This window comes from Sus scrofa, chromosome 4, assembly GCF_054392235.1.
Source record: "Sus scrofa isolate SSC_HxYL_T2T_F1_AM1 chromosome 4, Sscrofa_HxYL_maternal_Yorkshire_Landrace_v2.0, whole genome shotgun sequence".
NCBI classification, from domain to species: Eukaryota; Metazoa; Chordata; class Mammalia; order Artiodactyla; family Suidae; genus Sus; species Sus scrofa.
The window spans coordinates 105553903-105577063 of NC_139386.1; the positions used below are offsets into that span (position 1 = coordinate 105553903).

At 39.1% G+C, this 23161-nt stretch overlaps 1 protein-coding gene across 50 annotated transcripts in view; it reads right to left on the reverse strand.

Moving 5' to 3' along the window:
- The window catches only part of LOC100624559 (myomegalin), a 215701-nt gene that overhangs the window by 51855 nt on the left and 140685 nt on the right, over positions 1 to 23161 (reverse strand). For all 50 annotated transcript variants that reach the window (XR_014844272.1, XM_021090682.2, XM_085023137.1 and 47 more), the window contains 15 exons: positions 22423 to 22542; positions 22103 to 22195; positions 21765 to 21977; positions 20738 to 20896; positions 19518 to 19631; positions 19191 to 19328; positions 18337 to 18516; positions 17024 to 17218; positions 13975 to 14142; positions 13723 to 13804; positions 9089 to 9180; positions 7421 to 7537; positions 6958 to 7095; positions 6048 to 6160; positions 4784 to 4911 (listed from right to left, as the gene is read on the reverse strand). Coding sequence is in view for 49 of the 50 variants with exons in the window: in XM_021090682.2 (XP_020946341.2) it covers positions 4784 to 4911; positions 6048 to 6160; positions 6958 to 7095; positions 7421 to 7537; positions 9089 to 9180; positions 13723 to 13804; positions 13975 to 14142; positions 17024 to 17218; positions 18337 to 18516; positions 19191 to 19328; positions 19518 to 19631; positions 20738 to 20896; positions 21765 to 21977; positions 22103 to 22195; positions 22423 to 22542 (2050 nt within the window). In the remaining variant the exon portion in view is untranslated. The remainder of the gene's footprint in view (positions 1 to 4783; positions 4912 to 6047; positions 6161 to 6957; positions 7096 to 7420; positions 7538 to 9088; positions 9181 to 13722; positions 13805 to 13974; positions 14143 to 17023; positions 17219 to 18336; positions 18517 to 19190; positions 19329 to 19517; positions 19632 to 20737; positions 20897 to 21764; positions 21978 to 22102; positions 22196 to 22422; positions 22543 to 23161) is intronic.

Genomic DNA, 23161 nt, shown 5'->3' on the forward strand with positions numbered 1-23161 from the left:
TATTTGACTAATTTTGGAAGCGGATTCAAAGAGTTACAAACGAGTTTGCAATGCTAAGAGCCTGGCCATTTTTCCCTTGGTGCCAGGCTCTTACGTCATGTCCTCTGGGCCCATCTCACTTTCACCCCTAGGCATTCTGCCTTCTGCTCATTATGAGAACTCGCACGTGTTTATGTCATGAACCAACTATTGCTGACTTAAATATTATGGCACTACATGAGGTGATCAAAGAAAAAAGGTTCTATCAAACTGCAATTTTACCTGCATCCATTCCTGTCTGGATCATTAGATAACTTTAATATTTCATATAGTCTTCTAGAAACTTCTCCAAGAAATAAAATTCTTTAGCAAGATAGATTCTGATATTGGGACAGAAGTAGCTGGAAAACTGTTGTCTGGAATCAAGCTCCTTTATGGTGTATCATTGTCTTTAAATTGCAACATCTCTTAGGTAACCTTCTAGCTTGTACTTAATTCAGAAAGCAACTATTTTCAGTGATTTAAAATTCTGTAATGTCAAGGAATTCTTCCTGCTAATGATCTTTTTTCTTCAAAAAACACAGGAAGTAGGCCTTTCCAGGATCATATACAGGGATAGCACCACCCACCATAACAACAGGCTTCTCAAATTTCAATCTCTTTCTATTACTGTCCTTCAGCCAAGAGAGCAAGAAAGGGTTTTTAAGGTAAAGGAGTCCATTGCACACTTCTGGGGAAGTGTAATGATGTTACTTCTCGAAAGCAGAAAAATTCAGGTTTCTTCTTCTTCCGAATTTAGTTAAATAAATACAAAGGCATTCACTCATTCCAGAGCCTTATTTGACCTGGAATTTTAGTACAATAATCAATCGACTGATTCTCTTATAAGGGGGAAAAAAAAGATAGGTGCTTTCTCTACTTTTCTCATAAATCTTTTAAGAATGAAACCAAATAGTTACTGTTTAGCCTTTGATACTTTTATTGGATCAGGAACAATTTTTTGTGTCTCCACTAAAGTAGCTGAAATTCTAACAATTTATATATATATATATATTTTTTTAAAAAACATGCTCCATTCAGCACAAATGTTAACACAGTTTAACACGACACAGTGCTAAGAGGAAACGAACTTCCAGAGAAAAATATACAGCTTGTTTGGGTGGGGAAATAGTCCTAGAATAATCTAGTGCCAGTTACTGGGTCATTTAACATGTCACTTCCTTCTTCATTTAAATTGTTATGAATCAATTGTTCTCAAAAGCCCTACGATCAAATTTTTAAGCAAAAAAAGTAAACCTGCTTTTATTATTGAATTGATAATACTTAATGAAAACAGAAATTCATGGTTTATAAAACATTCTTGTATATACACGCCTCTAAAATTTACAGATTGAGAGAGAGATGGGTATTTCAGAGCAATGATTCTGATAATTGCAAAAGGAAGCACTGTATACTCATGTTATATACTATAAACAAACCTACCTGCATTTGCTATACAATTATGAAGTTCTCAGAATAAGGAAGATGATTTGGTCCATGTACTTAATTAACACCCCTACTCTTCATATTATTTTTAGACCAAACATTTTCTGGTATTACTGAACTTTCTATTTTAGCCTTCTAGCTTTAGCAAGAAGAAAACAGTACAATAAAGATGTTTATTTCTGGAATTTGACTTTAAACAACAAAAAGGGAAAGTAATGCAAAAAGAATTACTGTTACTTTATAAGCTTCATTATTCTTATTTGACATTTGATAAGATTAGTATTGTTAGCTCTACAGTTTTATATTTGCCTTCCACTTCCCATCCTTTATAGGAAGCAAATTATAAATGCTAATTTTTTATTTGGGAAATTCATCCTGGCTCATGTGATTATATAGAAAGAAACTGAGGACTTACCTTCCATCAATACCCAAACTACTTAAAAGCAACATGGTTGTATTTTAATCATAATAAAAAGGTTTAACAAGGATAATGCTCCAAATATCTAGCAGGAGGGTGGCTTAAATCCATATTCCAAAATGCAGTAAGATGCAGAAACTATTACCCCTCAGAAATAAGTCTCAAGTACTGTCCTAGTGACTCAAAATTTAGTTCAGCAAGCTCCCTCCAGTAAGCAGTTTGCAAGCCTCATTCCAGCTATTAAGACCAGAAATCAGTACCAGATTTCAGTCACATCCATGGTACCAAGATCAAACTTTTAATTTCTTCTTTGCCACTAAATCTAAATGTTTTCTAAGGACCAATATCAAAAGCGAATAACTATAGCCTAAGTTACTCTATCTTTTCAGGATCCAAAAGAGGATCAAAATTCACTTACTTTCTCCCCAAATCTATATATTTTGTCAATTTTTCAGTAGGGAGTTGGGTTTCTTATTATTTATGCAATTACCTTAATATTTCTAACACTTAGCAACTGTCCAGATACCTGGGGAAATTCCTACTCTCATCAAAGGATGCTAGAAACAGAAGTGGTAGTTTACATAAATTACTGTAATCATTATGAGCCACTAGAACCCAAATATCACCCTTAGTTCAACCTTAACTGGAAACTTATCAATCATACTGGTCTATTAGTAAAATCAAGGGAAGAAATTTCCTAAATGCTTTGTAGTCTTTGATGGGTTGACATTTCTACAGCTCAATTACCCACATCTTAACTTCTACTTTTTTTTTTTTTTTTTTGCTTTTTAGGGCCGCATCTGCAGCATATGTAGTTTCTCAGGCTAGGGGTCTAATCAGAGCCTCAGCTGCCAGCCTACCCCACAGCAATGCCAGATCCATGTCTGTGACCTACACCACAGCTCATGGCAACGCTGGATCCTTAATTCACTGAGCAAGGCCAGGGATAGAATCCACAGCCTCATGGTTCCTAGTCGGATTTGTTTCCATTATGCCACAACGGTAACTCTACCCCACCTCTTTACTTCTATAAAGTTACAAAAAGCATTGTGCAGGAATGGGTCACTAAAGATTGGAAGCCTAAGAAAAATAGATGATTCTTCTTATATTTCTCATCTCCTTTCTTAAATGACCTCTTCTCCCTGCAAAGTCCATTAAAACTGGAAAGTATCTCTATAAGAGGAAGACTATCAGTCTTTTGCGAACTACTTAATCAGAGAATTCCAGGGTGTTTCTCCGTATAATATTTTCTTCTCTGTCCATTTTAGAGTGACTGATGCTCTATTCATTACAGGCATGGCTAAGGTTACAGAAACTTGAACAGAATTTAGAACGTAAGCAAACCATGTCAACACATGAAAGTGAAAGAAATAAAAGTTCCATAAAAAAATGGAGGAAAAAAAAATCACTGTGCTCTGCCTTAGAAAGGGCACTCGATCACATTTATGGTGCTGAAGAGCCTCAATCCCTATGCACCCAATTCCATGTTTGAAAACTGAAATCTCAGCTTCTAATCTAGGAAATTTATATCCAGAAGCAATAACAAACCTCATGGATGAACAATGCTCCAGAGTAATCTTGGTTACTTTTTATATTCTTGACATTTAAGATACCAGAAATATAATCTCAAGGACCCCTTCCTTACATCTATCTGTCATGCTGCAGTAAGAAAGCACTGAGAAAATGACCAAAACCCACAAAGATCCATGAGATTTCTTTCTAAACTATTCAAACACTTCGAAGCCAGAAGCCTATTTTAATATAGAGAAATGCAAAAGCACTACGAAGTGAAAAATACAGGACTCCATCTAGTGCCGCTACCAAATAAAAAAAAATATATATGAGATAGTCTCCTTTGGCTACAATGAGTTATTTGGAGAAATAATGAATTTGAAGGGGAACATTACATTTGAAATCATCCTTTTATAAAAAGAATTCTGACTCTGGAAGACCTGGGATATTTCTTAAAATTGTGTTCTAACTAAATAGGATGCCCTTGGTTTAAAGGAAAAAAAAATCTAATGTAATTGAATTTGCACTGAATCTAATCTCACTGTCACTCAATAATCAAATCTGAAACAATCTTAGAGATGATGGGTTACTATAAACACTATAATAATCTTCGCCTCTGCTCTTTAATTTGGCCCTCCCAATGCTTGCTGTCTACTATTGCAAGACGTGGATTTGGTTACCTTCTGATAATGATTATACCACTTTCGCAAAATCATTCTTATAGACTCTCCATCTCTCTCATATTGAAACTTGCATTTGATTAAAAAAAAAAACTACTGTCAGGAGTTCCCTTGTGGAGTAGTGGGTTAAGGATCCAGCATCATCACTGCAGCGTCTTGGGTTGCTGCTGTGACGTGGGTTCCATCCCTGGTCTGGAAATTTCCACTTGCCATGGGTGTGGCCAAAAAAACAACACAAAACAAACTACTTTCAAAGAGCAGGAGTTGACTCAATGGCAAAAATAATACACACGCATGCATTTATGACATGATATGGAACATATGAAATGGACTGTGAAAGTGGGGGAGGAGTAAACTTTATTGGCCCATAGGAGGGATGAGGGAAAAGAAGGAAGGGCTGGGAAAAAGAATGAATATGGCTGGGAAAACTAAAATGGAATGATTTGAAATGTGCAAATATACTTCGTAACCTCCACCATTCAACTTAGTTATGTGCAGTGAAATACAGGCAGACTAAAGTGAGTTTCCCTTTGTAGGTGATGCTACTTGTACCAGTTCTATCGTTAGTAAGTCACCATTTAGTTCTGCCAAAGTCAGACAAGGCTCTCTGGTTAGTGCAAACAAGGGTCTCCATCCTGGGCTGCAGTCTGACCCGCCAGTGCTCAGAAGGCATGCTTGTGACGAATTTGCACACTTTCCAGTTCCCCACCTCCAATGGCGGCCAGGGTCTCCAGCCTGCTTAAGCGCTCCAGGCTTCTTCCAAGGACTTCTTCTAGCCGACTGCGTAACACCTGGGCCCCTTCTAGTTCCACCTGCAGAGTTCGGTCTCTCTCAGAGCTGATTAAACATGCCACATGGAAGGAAAATGGATTAGCCAGCAATGTAATGAGTCCACAGATGCTTCCAAAGAGCCATCGGTGCCACTCTGAGCCATGTGACTTTTGAAGTAATTGTTCTCTAGGACACACTAAATGGATGTCGTCTTTGTTGTGGCACTTGTGTTCATGGCTGGTAGATTAGCAAGGCCTGCTTTCTTTAAAGCGTGTCCCTTTATCCTAGATCCTGGACCTATTTGACGTAGAATTACAGTTCTTAATATTTACCTTCCATCCTTACAGTCCACTAAGAGGAATTCCTTTTCTTTTTACTAAAAGGGTTAGTTTCTCAAAACTAAAAACCCAAGAAAAACTAAATGCAAACAGAATCAATATTAAGCCAAGTAGGGTTGCTACTGAAGAGATATGTTTTCTCATTTGTCAACCAAACTTGACAGTGCTCTGAAAAGGAATCCAGTTCACAAAGACCAGGAGATTCTTTAAAAAGTAACACAAATGATCCTATTGTATCCTTCCTCTGCCTTCATTTTCTTCAAGGGGGAAAGGAAAAAAAAAACTTTTTAAGTCAACAGTAAATTAGAAAAAACTGAATGGTAAAAGAATAAAAATTAGGAAAAAGGGGTTAGGAGGTAAGGCAAAATGAGAAACAAAAATAAGAGGAATATAAAATGATATAAAATACATGGCCCAAAACCAGGAGGTACAGGAAAATATATTCATCATGGTGGCTGCCAGTGATCCTGGGGTGATATTAGCCATGATGGCAAATACATTTTCTCCGGTGATAGTCAATGAACATCAGTGCCCTTATAGTCCTACTCTTATAATGAAGGAGCCCTTAATAGGCTATAGAACAGAGAAAGGAAACACACATACACTGAGTGATTACTATATTCAAGGCATTATTTCAGAAACCTGACAAGTTTTCTGGTTTGATCTTTGTAACAGCTACATGAAATAGGCACTATTCCCGACTTAAGGGTTAGACACTGAGGCTCAGAGCAGTCAACCCACACAACAAATGACAGACTGGGGAGTCCCAGTAATTGTCCACTTTCTTTTTCTCCACCCTTGTAAATTGTAAGCATCTGCATTTAACGCGGAATTAAAGGAAAAACATTGCTGTCACCCTCTCACCTCTCTGGATGTGCATGGAACTTCACCAGACTGCTATAGAGCTGTCTCTCTGCTTGTAGGGCTTCATTGAGTCGACTCCGTTCATCTACCAGTCCTTCCAGCATCAGCAACAACTGAGGGAAAAAGAATAGAAGCAATATATAAATGGAGACATGAAGCCACAGTTAATCCTGAGAAAGAGGACAAAAGAATGCAGTAGTGTGGACTAAAACTCAAAAAACTATCTCGCTACTGACTTAACCTTTCTATAGTATGTTAGTGTTCAAACCAATGCCACATTATCTTTTATCTTTAAAGCTCTAAAAGGCAGAATTGAAACATGGGAGCAAGAAGAAGAAAGGAGAAAGAAGCCACAAGCACAGGGAAAGAAGCTAAGACACTGGAGTGGGATAAATGGGGAAAGGCAAGAGAGAAACCTACAATAGGACTTCCTAGTATCGTTCATTCATTCGATAAACATTTACTGAGCACCTTCTATGTGCCAGTCTCTGTTCTAGGAATAAACTTACTATCTAGTGTGTGGGGGGAGACATTCATCAGTCACAGATACATGTCATTGTGAGCTATAATAAGTGCTTAAAAAGATGAGCTATGATGTGCATAACCAGCAGAGATGTTTATGTGAACTGGTCGAGTTAAGAGCCAGACTGGGGTGAGATGAGTGGTCAGTGAGAGAGATGATAATGGAGACTGGGAGGACCGCAGGCAAACAAGGTCTTTTTAGAAAGTTTGATATTAAAGAAAGGTCAGATATGAGGTAGTAGTTATACAGGAACTAGACATTAGAAAGGAGCATCTGAGGCTGCTACTGACCAGGTTCTCTATGAAATTCCATCAGCAGAAACATTCCTAAGTAACTGAAATTGACAGCTTTTTCAGTAAAAATAAGGTTTTTATCCCAATAACTTACTTGTTGTCTTCGGTTTCCAGAAGTTTCCTGACCCTGTGATTCCACTGAAGCAACTTTTTCCCGAAGGAGTAAGACTTCTTGGGTCAGGCGTTCCATAGCCGGGATGTCTTCAGGATCAACCAGCTGCATCTGCAGGTCCTAAAAGTAAAAAAACAAGTATAGTAATAAAAACAGTAATAAAAACTGTTCAGCAGAGGAACAACGGAACAAATGCTCCTATAAAAGCATGCCATACTGTGAGTGGGATATTAATACACCATGTGAAGGTAATAATATTAACTCCTTTATGAAATCTTAGCAAGTCTGATATGAGTCAAAGAGAACATGGCAACATCAAGAGGTTCAAACAGTGCATCAAGAAAATAAGCACTGGCAAGGGACTCAATGTATCCAAGTGTGAAGATGCCCTACAGATGTTTGAGCTGTAATGGTTTCCAATAGTCTTTAAAAAGCTTCAAAAGACCTTTATGAGGTCTTCTTTAATCTGTATGTTCCTGGTCAAAGACTCCAGATCAGCAGCCTGCACTTGCAGCTCTTCCTCTTGCACGGCCATCATGGACTGGAGGGCAGAAAGCTCCATCTGTGGAAAAAGAAATCCTGAAGTCAGTGGACAATTTAACACAGAAGTCAATTACATTTTAACACTGAAGCAATTGTTTTTCCATATCATGTCCCTATCAGCCAGGAGTGCACAGGAAAACTAGAACGCTGAGTATTGGGCTAATGGGTCAGATCAATACACCACACTGTGGTACCAAGGGATGTTTTGCAGGAAGTTGTAATGTGGTTTAATGATATCTTCTACTTTTGTTAGCACTACAAAACATACTAAATTTGTTTAATTAATGCTACTTTTAAAAAATGGGGGGGAGCTCCCATCGTGGCGAAGTGGAAACGAATCTGACTAGGAACCATGAGGTGGCGGGTTTGATCCCTGGCCTTGCTCAGTGGATTGGGGATCCGGCGTTGCTGTGAGCTGTGGTGTAGGTCACAGACAATGCTCAGATCCCACGTTGCTGTGGCTGTGGTGTAGGCCAGTAGCTGTAGCTCCAATTAGACCCCTAGCCTGGGAACTTCCATGTGCCACATGTGTGGCCCTAAAAAAAGCAAAAAGAAAGTCACCATTAGCAATGCAAGAATAGATTTTTTTTTTAAATCTAAGTATTTAACTAGTTGATGAAAAATGACAGAATATCTCCATCTTTGCAACCCTTAATGAACCAATGGATATAGGCATCGACTACCAACAGCTGCTAACATCACAGGAGATCACCAAACATTACATACCTCCTGATGGAAGAACACAGCACCACCCAACTCCCACCCAAAGTTAACAACACTGCAAGGCCTAAACTTCCAATGCTGTATCTTCTATCTCTCCTCACTAGAAAATGACAGCCAAATATTTTATTATGGCAAATTTCACTAAAAATCATGATAATTACCACAGCTGCTAATATTTGTTAGGTGCTTACTATGGTCTACCCCATATAATAAATGCTTTGCATATAGTTAATCCTTTTAACAAACATAGTGACTCAGCTTCTGCCTACTTTTCCAACATCAAAACCTACCATTTTCCACCTCATTCATGATTTTCTAGACACACTGGACTTTTTCTGCTAGGAATATCAGACTTTCTCTCAACTCAGGGCCATTGCAGCTCTGCCCGAAATATCTTCCCCAGAGTTGCCTTCTTCTCATCCTTGAGTTCTAGCTTACATGTCATCTGCTCAGAGAGTCTTTCTCCAGCCACTTTATCTCAAGAGGTCCCATTCAAGCGACTTTCAATTATTTCCCACATATCACTTATGACAATCTATAGCTATATATTATTTATTGTCTGTATTTCTCCAGTAGAAATTAAATAGGGCCAGGGACTTTGTTGATCTTTATTTTTGGGGGGGCCACACCCACAGCATGTGGAAGTTCCTGGGCCAGGGCTAGAACCTGCGCCACAGCAGCGACCCGAGCTGCAGTGACAACACTGGATATTTAACCCACTGTGCCACCAGGGAACTCCTGTTGATCTTGTTCCCTACTCCTCCCCACCACTGGCTCTGGCTTAGAGAAGGTACCCATATAGCTGATGAATAGTAATTTAGAAATTAGGCTTGACTAGAAAACTCACCCGACTTTCTCTCTCTTTTTTAGCCATGAGCTCAAGTTCCTCTTTGGCACTGCTCAGTTCTTTTTCTAGCCCTGTGACTGTATCCAAGTCTCCTAAAAATGAATGCATAGTACAAGTTATGATCAGCATTAACCCAATGTGATCTTTGCTGCCTTGCTTCTGAGGAATTTATTCTAAGATATGATCCAACAACAACAAAACATATATGCACAAGTTATTTGCAATATTATTTTTAATAGCAAAATACTTCAATCAACCTACATGCCTAATAAATAGAATGAATAAAGCATAATATATCCACACAATGAAGTAGTATATATGTAGCCATAAAAAAGAATGAGGAATATCTTTATGAACTGATAATGGAGTGATTTCCAAGATATATCATTAAACACAAGATAGGAAGCTACGTACATCTAGTGAAGTATGTTTTATATTAGGAAGAGGAGGAAATAAGAACATACACGTCACAGGGGATTAATCCACTTATTTTTGCAGAAAGAAACACGGGAAGGATAACTCAGAAAAGAAATGGGCTGCCTTAATGGGATGAGTGGAAACAGTAGAGAAAGGATAGGGAAGTAAATGGGACTTCTGAGTATACTTTTATATATTTTTGACTTTGAACCATGTTAACGTTTTATTATTAATGTGTGAAGTTAGTTCAACAATAATGGGAAAAAAACCCTAAAATTGAATACAAATAAAAATAAATGGGAGTTCCCGTCGTGGCGGAGTGGTTAACGAATCCGACTAGGAACCATGAGGTTGCGGGTTCTGTCCCTGCCCTTGCTCAGTGGGTTAACGATCCGGCGTTGCCGTGAGCTGTGGTGTAGGTTGCAGACGCGGCTCGGATCCTGAGTTGCTGTGGCTCTGGCGTAGGCCGGTGGCTACAGCTCCAATTCAACCCCTAGCCTGGGAACCTCCATATGCCGCAGGAGCGGCCCAAGAAATAGCAACAACAACAACAACAACAACAACAACAAAAAAAGACAAAAAAGACAAAAAAAATAAAAATAAAAAAAATAAAAAAAAATAAATGAACCAACGTAGTAAATAGATAATTAACCTAGAGAATTTTTTTTTTTTTTTTGTCTTTTTGCCTTTTCTAGGGCCGCTCTCATGGCATATGGAGATTCCCAGGCTAGGGGTCAAATCGAAGCTGTAGCCACCAGCCTACGCCAGAGCCACAGCAACATGGGATCCAAGCCGTGTCTGCGACCTACACCACAGCTCACAGCAACGCCGGATCCTTAACCCACTGAGCAAGGCCAGGGATCAAACCCGCAACCTCATGGTTCCTAATTGGATTCGTTAACCACTGTACCATGACAGGAACTCTACCACAAAGATATTTTAAAAAATTAATCCGAATAATATTTGAACTCAGTATTCTAACTGTATACCCTCAGTGGGAAATATTCTGAGGATAAAAAGAATTATAAAGAAATTTTAAACATTATATAACAGATTTACTGTTTATAGTGGTATTCATGTAGCCATTCTGAAACTATTTTTATGTACTGCACAACTGTATACATAAAGAGATGTTATTATAGGTAATCAGTTTTCTCAATGTTGGGAGAAGGGGATACAAATATGAAACAAGGAGGAGAAAGAACTTGTGCTGTTAAAGTGGAATTAGAGGAATCAGTATCAAATGGAGACTGTACACACACACACACACACACACACACACACACACACACACACACACACACATCCCCATCCTCAGCTGTGTTCACTTAAAAGGCCTAGAAGCAAATGACATACCTGTAGCTGTGAACCTATCTTACGCCCAGCTATTAGTATATAAATGTCATTACTCACTAGAAGGAACCAGAAAGCTCCTTGAAATAATGAATTATTTCAGGGCTGAGGCAAGTAAAGTAAAAGGTGATCACAGATCATCTTATTATGCCAGAAAGTATGGAACTGCTCACAAACTGATGGGGAAATATCAAAAGGACAGAGGAATAGCTTGAAGGGGCTCGAACTGGCCTAATATGGGATAATCTGGTTGTCTAATGGAATAATGACAGAAATCAATGATAAGATGATTTTTTTAAAGCATCCCCTAGAGTCCACAGTGATATAAACAAACAAAAGGAGTAGGAAGGGGAGGGAAAGGGCATCTCTTTTTGAGGGGAAGGGTACACCCAGGGCATGCGGAAGTTTCCAGGCCAAGGGTTGAACCTGCACCACAGCAGTGACAATGCCGAGTCCTTAACCCGTAGGGCACCAGGGAACTCCAAGAGCATCTCTTCTTTATAAAAGAATAAATACGGGTTCCCATTGTGGCATAGCAGAAACTAATCTGACTAGGAATCATGAGGTTGTGGGTTCGACCCCTGGCCTCGCTCAGTGGGTGAAGGATCCGGTGTTGCCCTGAGCTGTGGTGTAGGTCACAGATGCAGCTCAAATTTGGCATTGCTGTGGCTGTGGCACAGGCCAGCAGCTGTAGCTCTGATTCAACCCCTAGCCTGGGAATCTCTGTATGCCGCAGGAGTGGCCCTAAAAAGCAAAAAAGATTAAAAAAAAAAAAAAAATAAAAGAATATACACTACTAAGTAAAGAGGGAAGTTTAGAAACAGAAAATCACTTTTTTAAACGACCAAAGTAATAGTTGGTCCAAGTAGGCTTAAAGGATGCTAAAACCACTAGGTGAATAACTGTGGGAAAGCAGAACTGTCAACATCTCAAGGTATTTGCTGACAGATGACTTATAAATCACAAAGGGGAAAATGAACCTTTACAGAGGAGAGATCTGGCAGGTGCAAGCTTGACCAAATGACTAAACAATGTCACAGAACTAAATACAAACTGATACCATGTGCTCCTGACGCCATGCACTAAGACGTCACCCATGTAGTACTCTTGCCAAAAATGTTTAACTTGAATCTAATCATGAGGAAACAATCAAAGCCAAATTGAGGGCCATTAGCTGGTCCAGAATTTTAAAAAATGCCAATGTCAAAAAAGACAAAAAAGCCAGAAAACTGTTCTAGGTTAAAGGAAGCTAAAGAACTATGACAAGTAAGTACAATACATGATCTTTTAGTGGGAAAACCACCAGCTAACAAGAACATTATTGGGGAGTTCCCATCGTAGCTCAGTGGTTTACAAGTCCAACTAGTATCCATGAGGATGCAGGTTCGATCCCTGGCCTTGCTCAGTGGGTTAAGGATCCGGTGTTGCTGTGAGCTATGGTATAGGCCAGCAGCTGTAGCTCCAATTGGACCCATAGCCTGGAAATCTCCACAGGCCACAGATGTGGCTCTAGAAAGACAAAAGGGAAAAAAAAAAAAAAGGACATTACTGGGACAATGGGAACTCCTAATACAGACTGCACATTAGATACTAGGACCATATTAAACCTAAATTTCTTCTCTTTCTTTCCTTCTTTTTTTTTTTTTTTTTTCCCTGTCTCTTTCAGGCCACACCTGTGGGCATATGGAAGCTTCCAGGCTAGGGGTCAAATCGGGGCTACAGCTGCTGGCCTATGCCACAGCTCATGGATACTAGCTGGGTTCGTTACTGCTGAGCCACAGCAGGAGCTCCAAAGCTAAATTTCTTGAGTGTGATAATTATATTGTAGTTATGGAGGAGAATGTCCTTGCTCTTAAGGAATACATAATGAAGTATTTAGGGATGAAGTGTCATGATGTCTCTAATTTTTAAATGGTTCAGAAAAAAACATGTGTGTATGTGTGTGCACACATGCAAGAAATAATGCAAAAGTGGCAAAATGTTAATAACTGGTGAATCTTAATAAAAGTGTATATGGGTATTCACTGTATTATTTCTGCCACTTTTCTATAGGTTTGAAATTTTGCAAAATAAAAAATTGGGAGAAAGTGCTTTCTAAAAATAAATAAATAAATAATGACTACCTGCTTGACTTACCTATGGGATTCCATAACACCCTACACTATAACACAGACACAAAGTTTTTATATTCTTAAAATCATTAAAAAATGATTCAGAAGTTAATTCTCCAAGTCCACAATGCTTCGTATCATAGCACTGTAATCACCAAGTTACTAACCATGGCGAGCCTCTATTTCTGGAACTCACTGGGTTAATAGATTCTTTGAAGCTTCCCTAGATCCCAACCTTTTGATCTGTGAAATCAAAAGGAGACGCTAATCCAAGGCGCCCATTTGAGTTTTGCTCCCACCATGCAGAGAATTCGGTTTCTTGGGAGTTCAAGGTCTTTGACTATCCCTTGGATGGAACAGAGCTTGGCAAATGAGTCAACGAACGCTGCCTACCCCTCCCAACACTGCAGTGGGGGTTATATCAAGTTACAGTGACATCTGCTTAAGATACCCGGGAGAAGGTGCCAGCTCCATGGTTCTGCTGTGCAGGTCCATATTCCTAAATCTCTGCAAAGCTGTCTGTAAAGAAGAATAAGGATGCGCCAAATTGTGTAGCCAGAGCGATAGCTTTAATTCAATACAAGGTAAGGCCAGTTCTCCCTAGAATAGGTATGTCTTCAGCCTTTCAGTGGAATCCAAAATTATTTTTTCCATTAAAGTAGAAAGAGAAAGAGTATTTTGGCCAAACTATTCGCAGAGGGCTACAGAAAGAAAGATAAAAGGTTCCTTAATGAAACGGAATTTGATACTTACCTCCTGAGGACCTGGGTATGCTGGCATCCCCTTTGGCAGTCAATGAAGTGCTATCATCTCTGGAGGGTATATGCATCAAACCCTAAAATTTGAAGAACCAGGAGATTTAGGAAGATGCGAGAACCATAATCACAATGACAAGGACTTGGGACATTCTCATACAACTTAGTATTAAAATGATTACACTTATGCCTCAGATATAAAAAGAGAATGCAGTTGGCATAAACGTCTATACATGTCTACAGTTCTTACTTGATCAGTCTGCTCTCCAAGATGGGGGCTAATGGAGGTAACTTCGGCTGGTCGGTTAGAGATGAGTGCTTGGGACATTGTGAAATCTTTCCCTCCCAGATACTGGCGCAGGGCCTGTAATTCTGAATTTCTTTCCATTAGGGCTTGTACCATCTTTTCTGCAGCAGCCTGGTAAGGAAATCATACATAACATTAGAAAGATATTTTAATAAAACAAAATTTGTGTTCTGATGTCATTTGTTAGAAGGCAACCATATAAGAAAAGCCAGTGGGGCCCTAAGAAATAGTCTTTGCTTTCATTTTACAGGAAGAAAACATAGCCAATGACTGGTAAGAAAGTCTTTCATAGGCAGAATATTAGAAAAATGGAATATTACACATCTATTATAGTGGAAATAATCTGAAATTGGTTCTGCTAGAACTATTGGGCTAAGGTATTAAGATTCTGGTTTGAATGGGGTAATAGATGTTTTTCTTTACTGTGGATACATCTGCCTTTGGCCTGGATGTTCTTTGCCCAAACATTTGGTTTGTTCCATTAAGGTCTTTCTTCTAGCATTGCTGTGGCTCTGGCGTAGGCCAGCAGCTACAGCTCCGATTGGACCCCTAGCCTGGGAATATCCATATGCCACGGGTACGGCCCTAAAAAGGACAAAAAAAAAAAAAAAAAAAAAAAAAAAGGTCTTTCTTCAAAGGGCAAGCACCATGTTTTGTTTAGTTCTGAGTCCCAGGCACCCAGAACAATGTCTGGCACATAGAAGGCACTCAATATACAGGCATTCAAGACATACTTATTGAATGACTCAGTTACACAGAAACATTTTTATCAAACCACATGATCAGGAGAATCTGAACCTCAAAATCACCAAACCCATTTTATTTCACTTCAAACCCCACAATTTTCTAAGACAGATGATGACACAATAAGGAAAAGATTTAGAACTTTTTTTGTGACCATTAACACATAGAAAGTCTGCATTTAATCAGAAAATCTAGAAATAATTAACTAAGACTAAAATTATTAATGGTAGGAGTTCCCTCATAGCTCAGTGGGTTAAGGATAAACATTGTCACTACTTTGACTCTGTTTACAGCTATGGCATGGGTTTGATCCCTGACCAGGGAACTTCTGCATGCAGGTGATACTGCCAAAAAAAAAAAAAAAATACTGAGGTATAAGATGATGAATATATTAGCTATATTAGCTATGTTACAGCATCAATTGTCTCTGGGGAGAATTACTACTGTTTTAAACATGAAGCTGAGCTCCTGTCATAATTTCTAAGGGAAATAAAAGAATAATCTTCTAGTTTTAGTGTAAAGTTCAGGCTCTTTAGGGATTTGGACATAACCATCTTAGAGGTAACAGTTTACTTTAATAAATATTTTATTTTATTTTATTTTTTTGGTCTCTTTTTTTGTTGTTGTTGTTGTTGTTGTTGTTGCTATTTCTTGGGCCGCTCCCGCGGCATATGGAGGTTCCCAGGCTAGGGGTCCAATCGGAGCTGTAGCCACCGGCCTACGCCAGAGCCACAGCAACTCAGGATCCGAGCCGCGTCTGCGACCTACACCACAGCTCACGGCAACGCCGGATCCTTAACCCACTGAGCAAGGGCAGGGACCGAACCCGCAACCTCATGGTTCCTAGTCGGATTCGTTAACCACTGCGCCACAACGGGAACTCCTACTTTAATAAATATTAATTTGCCTTTATAAAAATCTCTGAAAATTACTATAGGCAGAAACAGAGTAAATAATACACAAGATATCTTGTGTCCTATGTATGATCTACCTGGCTTGGTATTCTTTTTCTAGTAGTGCTGTTTTTAGCATTGATCCTACAAGTGTGGTTCATGGATCAATAGCATCTCCATCATCCGGAAGCTTGCAAGAAATGCAAATTCTTGAGTCCTACCTATACCTTTTAATTTCTACCTCTGGGTAGGAGCTTGGGCATCTATGTTTTTAAAAAGATATTCAAGGGATTCTTCTGCATATAAAATTTGAGAAGAGGATCTAGAAGCGTACAACCATTACTTTTTCTTGAGTTGAATATCTTTTGTAATTTCAGTCATCTCCCAGATTCCATTATTTTATTACCAGTGGTATAGTAAGTATAATGAAACTATTTCTTTCAAATCACAAAGGGGTTAAAAAGAAAACTCAAAGACTTTTTAGCCTCTTGCCAAAGACTTATATAATTCACAATGATTTTCTTAGAACTACCTAGAAGCAATTTCTGCAGCACACAGCAGCATGTTTCTGACAAAATGTATATTTACTTTGGTGGGCCTAAGAATTGGATGAGTGGAATATAACCATCCCATAATATACGGATACATTAGAGAATATTATAGTCAAATAACACAGGCATATGATAAGAATCTAGTTCTGAGAACTGACTAGGGGAATTCCAAGTGACTGGTCCCTGAAATGTAGAACAAGTCAACTATATCAGTCTCTAGCCTTTAAGAGAAAGATATATGAAAATGAGGATAAATTAAGAATTTGTTTTGAAATATCTGTGTACCATTATTTGGAGATTACTATATTTATATTACTATGAGTTGTTTATTCTCATCAGGGCCTTTGAAAAGAACACAATCTTCTTTCCCTCTTAAGATAACTCAGATTTTATATGCATTAAGAGAAAAAATATAAAGTGTACGTTTTCCCCTATCCTGGCTGGAAACACAAAATATCACCAAAGTCTTGATATTTTAGAATAAAAACCAAAACATTCCAGAATCCCATATTCCTTTCTGTCAAAATTAACAGAACATTAAGGAAAAGAAAATGCACATGATGAAGTCAACGGCTGGGTACATGTATTATTTAGGCACCTTTCCAAATGAAAAGTGTTCTAGAAATATTTCATACTTTAATGACTGATGCAAAACTGTACTCTAGCTAATAAGCTAAAGGAAAAACACTAACAGAATGGACTGTAAAATGACATAAATACACACGTATGAGGTTCATAGGCTTCCTGTTTGCAGACTATAAACGCACTGAGCGATACTTTTCTGGAGTGTGTGTTGATTCTTACTTGGCTCTCCTGCTCCCTGGTGCTCATGGACTGAAGCAGGCCCTGAATCTCCATTTCATATTCCACTGCTTGTTTGTTTCGATCGCTTAGAAGGTCCTGCAGCATCCTCTCCTTTCGCTGTAGACGCTGGCACAGCTCCTCAGCTATCTCGCTCTGCCCTGGTCCGAGTTTGCAGAGCAACGTTGCACTAAGATCCTAATACAGAAGGAACAGCATAAGTTTTGGAGGAAAGAATTCCCTCTACTACATATCAAAAAGCTTATAAAAATCTACCATAGAAGAGAGAGCAAGTATGATGTTTTATTCATTTTTGTTCCCCTAGATCTAGCACAGTCCTGGTACATAAAAGACTGTCAATACATGCTCAGTGAAGCAACATTAACCGTAAAGAAAAAACATGGTTCCCATTGTGGCTGAGTTACAAACTTGACTAGTATCCATGAGGATATGGTTTCAATCCCTAGCCTCGCTCAGTGGGTTAAGGATCTAGTGTTGCTGTGAGCTGCGGTGTAGGTCACAGATGTGGTTCAGGTCCCACATTGCTGTGGCTGTGGTGTAGGCCAGCAGCTGCTGCTCCAATTCAACCTAAGCCTGGGAACTTCCATATGCTGCAGGTATGGCCCTAAAAGGAAAAAAAGAAGAGAAAAAAATACTTAGAAGGACAACTTACAAATTGTTTTCTGAAATAAGTCCTTTCCCTACATGCTCAGGCCATATAAAATCAGATGAGGATAAATGGACACAGTTCATTTATTTCACTTATTTTCTCCCCAGTTTAACTTTAGAGGGGGAACACAAAATGATAAACTGAAAAAATAACAGGCACTATATTTATTAGCATGGTGATGAAATTCCTATTTTACACTGAGAGGTAATGTGTGGTGGTTAAATCTGTGGAGCCACACCGCCTGGGTTGTATACTGGCATCACCACTCTGCTCCTTTGCACAAGTTACTTCACTTCAGAAGTCTGTGTCCTTGTGTGTAAAAGAGGAATAATAGTATGTACCTCCTAGATGTATGAGGATTCAATGAATTCATGTCCATTAAACTCTTAAAACAGTGCCTGACACAGCAATGAGCAACAAAACAAAGGTTAGCTATCTTATTCTAGGTGCACTTCTTACATCTCATTAATTCTTGCATAACTGCTTGGATAAAGATAATTGTTCTCTTGAGTTTATAGGTGTATGAAAAAAAGTCCTTATGGAAGCCGATGACCTGCCCAGGCATAGGCTCAGGTCACAGGTCTCTCAGACCTAATCCAAGACTTAATCACTAAACCAGTTGCCTATAAATTAACTAAAGTCTTGCCTCCACTTCTTTGTTCCTGTCATGCAGAGATGTCTGCAACTGCTGAATGATACTTTCTTGCTCCTTTTGCCAATGGCTAAATTTGGTTTCCATTTCTTCTCTCAGCCATTGGAGGTTCTGACAGGTAGCAGATAACTGTTCCACTTCCAGGCCTTTGGCCCTCAGGAGACTCTCCATACTCTACAGTCACAAAAAAAGCACCTGTAAGTCAGAGCACCACTCCACACTCCTCGGGATAAACAGGAAACCTGACTCACCTTTAAATTATTTCCTAAATTATCCATCAATTTAGCATCTAATCTAACAATGCCATACTAGTCTTTCTTTTGTTTTTAGAAACTCTCATCTAGTTTGTAGAGAGATAAACACAATGTATATGATAAATGAAGTATTCTGGAGGAGTGAAGAACTTCTTTAAGAAGTGGCAGATGGTTAGATAGTCAAGTTCTAAAATAAATACACCAAAATAGCCCAGAGTAAATATTGATATACAAGTGTTCTGATTGTGGCTATAAACAGATATGTACATAATATTAATTAGAAAAACACAATATAGCAGTTGCACTCGAGGAATGTTTATATAAAAGTATATAATACTGACAAGGATTGGAAATAAATTAGAACTATGTATAAAAATTCTCATCCACTGCCGTCTCCTACAAAGTTCATAGCAGAAGAGCTAAAACTTTACACTCCCTCATGACAGAACTAACAACTGCTGATTTTGTTTGTGCATTTTTTTTTCTTATAAAGCAAATACCTTAGTTTTTAGAAAGTAATGAAAGGAATTGCCACTTCAGGTTTAGAATGCAGGTGGGAGAGGGATGCCAAGTCCTGACGGATTTTGCTCTTACCTGGATAGTAGCTTCATTAGAGGAGAGAACACCTCGCAGTCTCTCTAAGTCATGATCTCGCTCCCTCACAGCAAGGTGAAGTTGGCGCAGTTCCTTTTCTTTTTCTTCTAGACTGGAGAACTTCTCGTCTATAGCCCGCTGCAAGCAAAGTAAGCATTCCAGAGCTCCATAAGAGTCACTCTTCTCATCACTCTTATTCAGTAATATTCCAAATATAAAGGAAGGGAAAACCAACTCCAAAAAGCAGCTGATTAAGTGAACACCCATATCTCCAGTCTCCCTCCCGGCGGGCGGGATGATTCACAGCATGGTGAGCAAGGTACATACCTCTAGAGCAACATCTCTATCTTGGATTCTTTGCCGAAGTTTCTCAAGCAACATTTCATTCGCATCAAGGGTTTTGTCCGAGTTATCTCGGTACTGCAGGAGTTCCCGAAATTCCTAACAAAACCAAAAAATATTTTCCTTTATTCATTTATTCAGTGTTAACTGAATTCCTACACTTTGTCAATAAATTTGTTAGTGATTCAGGATAAAACAAATAAAATGTGATCACCCCCAAGGGGAACACAGTTTAGCAGAGATAAGAGATATCCATCATCATATGTACATGTGAATGTGTAGCTACCAGGGGAACACAGGACGCACTGTCTAACTCTACCTGAGGGTGTCAGTAAAGTTCTCACCAAAGAGGTTACACTTGCTTGAGTCTTAAAGGACTAGGAGTTACCGAAGAGGCTGTGGGGCCCTTTCAGAGAAAAAGTGGATCACAATGTATGTATATTATGAAAAAAATGTATGCTCAGGGAAATGTAAGGCAATGTGACTAAAGCTTAGAGTATGTGGTAGAACTGATCACTCTCTTCTTTAGTGCTCCATTTTTCCATACAACCTTTATTTTATCATCTAAATAAACTGGAAATTTCTATACAGAGGTCTTCATCTTAGTAGGTGGAAGCAGTGGCCATATCTTCACTTGCTCTTCTACCTACCTGGCACAGTACCTGACTCACAGAGGTGCTTAACAACTATTTGCTGACTATGGCTTAAATCTTTCAAGTCTAGAGTTACTATTTCCTACACTTAACTGTTTCCTACCTCTTGGTTCATGGATTCTATGTTCCATTTCGTGGGAATCCTCCTGATTCCCATCTCTCAGTGTTCTACATGTAGCAGGTACTCAACACAGACAGACTAATATCTTTTTTTTTTTTTAGGGCCGCACCCATGGCATATGGAAGCTCCCAGACTAGGGATTAAATCGGAGCTGTAGCTGCTGGACTACGCCACAGCCACAGCAATGTGGGATCCAACCCACATCTGTGACCTACACTACAGCTTACTCAATTCAATGCAGATCCTTAACTCAGTGAGTGAGGCCAGGGATTAGACCTGCATCCTCATGGATACTAGTTGGATTCATTTCTGCTGCACCACAATGGGAACTCCTTTTTTTTTTTTTTCAGACTAATATCTTGAGATAATATGAACATAAATTCCCAAGCCAGATAAGCCCAGTTTTAGTGGACATCGTTCTGTGGACTCACCTGAAGCAGCTGCTCTTTGTGACTCAGACTGTGGTTGAGGTGCTGAATGTGTTGCTCTTGGATTCTAATCGCATTGCATTTTTCAGCCTCTAGAGTATGAAGCTGTTGGCTCTTATTCTGCAATTCTCCCTGTAGCTGCTGCAAGGCTTTTCGCAATTCCTGAATTAAACAGATTCCCTTTTTCAAACAATCTAAAATTTTCACATGGTCATTAGATATGGAGACTTTAAAACTTTCAAGGCATAGAGAACAAAAATTAAAGTAGCAAAACGTGCCATCTTAAAATTACTATAGAAATACATGAGTCAAACAGGATATGGAAAATTACAGGAACTGTGGGTGGGAGCAGGATGTAAATTTAATATTATAGTTCAATACTTTTTTTTTTTTTTTTTTGCTTAAAAACAGAGTACTAAGTGGGACTCTGTTCCACCACAAACCTGGATCCTTTACTTTACAATAAGCTCCAGGATATAATATGACTACCTATCCTTTTAAATCTTAAAAAAATTGATAGTGTATGCTCTAAGCTAACATGATAAAGGAACCATTAAAGAATTACGTGCTTTATATTAAAAAAAATACATAGCTAATTGTGCATGCCACTCTTCTGACCGTGGTTGTTCTTCCCACTTTTTGGTCCTGCTTTTAGTCATGCTTCAGGAAGAATCTCAGATAATCTCCTCCTTTGTGAAGCTTTCTCTGACTCCCTTCCTCAGCCCCACCTACATGGAGGACCCCTATAAACCTCCTCTACGGTATTTACCAGAGTGAAATTCTGTTTATGTGACTGTTTCTCATACTGTCTCACAAGTAACTTTTGAGGAAGGGGACTATAAGATCTACTCTCATATTTCCAGAACACAGCCCACCACCTGGCACATGGTATATAAGGGCAACAAATGCAGAATTGAATACTTAGAAGAAGTAAGTGACTCGAGGGTTCAACACAAGCTACCCTTATAAAGAGTTACCATCAGGGCAAAGTCAGCATTTACACAATGCCACACAATGATTAATGATTTACCTGGTTATGTTTCCAAGAAGCCTCTTTCTGCTGCTCTCTCTCCTCTGCCGCCGCCTCTACAAATCTCACACAGCGTTTGGCATCAGTCAGCTGCCGTTCTTTTTGTCGTACCACCCTCTGAAGCTTCTGGATCTCAAGCTGGCTGCAGAATAAAGCACTCTGAAGATCAAGCAGAGCCACCTGTTGCTGAGCTGGGGAAGTACCCTCAGAGGTCTGAAAAGAGAGTGGAAATCATTATCACAAGGAGGGCAAGCACTGAGCAGCCGAGAAGACCAGCAAAATCAAGACTATGACTGACAGTTGGGTTGCCCCTCCTGTCCTCCGTGACCATCACATACATGCAGTTGTCCAAGCTGGCTCTGGTGCAGCATTTCTCGAAGCTTTGCCATTGTTTCGTTTTGACCTTCAATCACCTGGTACAACTCCTCAGTCTGAAAATGAGAGAGGGAGTACCAAACATATTAGCCAACTAAATAAACATTCCATTATCTCATCTGTATAGATTTTAGCCTCAAGACTACTCCAAAATACCCATTCAGATGACACTATGATTTTTCTGTTAGTCTGACAATATCCATTTCTATAAATTACAGAATTCTTTCTACTTTGATGGGAAAAAAATGTTTCCTCATAGGTCCTTGATGGCCAAACATTTTACCTCGCTTTCCCTGCTTTTCAGAGTTTCCTTGAGGCTTTGAATTGTACTATCTTGCTTCTGAGATGACTGCTGAGCAGACTTTAGTTCACAGCTCATTTCATTCAGTTTTTCTTGAAGAATCTGAATTCAGCAAAGAAAAGCAATTTCTTAGGTCAATGATTTCGTTTAACCTCCAATACAACTAATTCTCAAGTCCTTCTTCAATCCCAGGTTTAAAGGATTTCTCAGGGAATATTACCTTGTTATTTTTTCCCCAATATAGTAACCATTCTAGTCCTAAGTTAATCAGCAAGAGAAAGGAGCGGGAAATATGAACTACTTCCTTCAACACTCTCTTGCTTCAATTCTCACGCACTGTGCTTTCTCTATACTGGCAGCCATACTGGACTTTTGTCCACACAAGTCACTGTGGATCTTTTACATAAAGACCAAGGAGCCACTACAGGACAGGACACAACAAGGGCACACCAGGCCAGGAGTGCAGCATCCCATATTATGGGAATTTTCTTCTAAGCAGATGTTAAAAATCTATGGGCTATAAAGGGGTGAGAAGTTAAACTAAAATCAAAAGCATAAACCTTCTGTCTCAGTGCCTTAATACAGTTTAAAAAAAAATGCATTTAGGCCCAAAAGGCACCAGAAGTTCTGATCTGTGCAGAACAGACTAAAATCTTGATAAGAGATAAAGAAAGAAGTACACTTTTAATCATATATTCCACAGAGCACCAGGCATACAGTC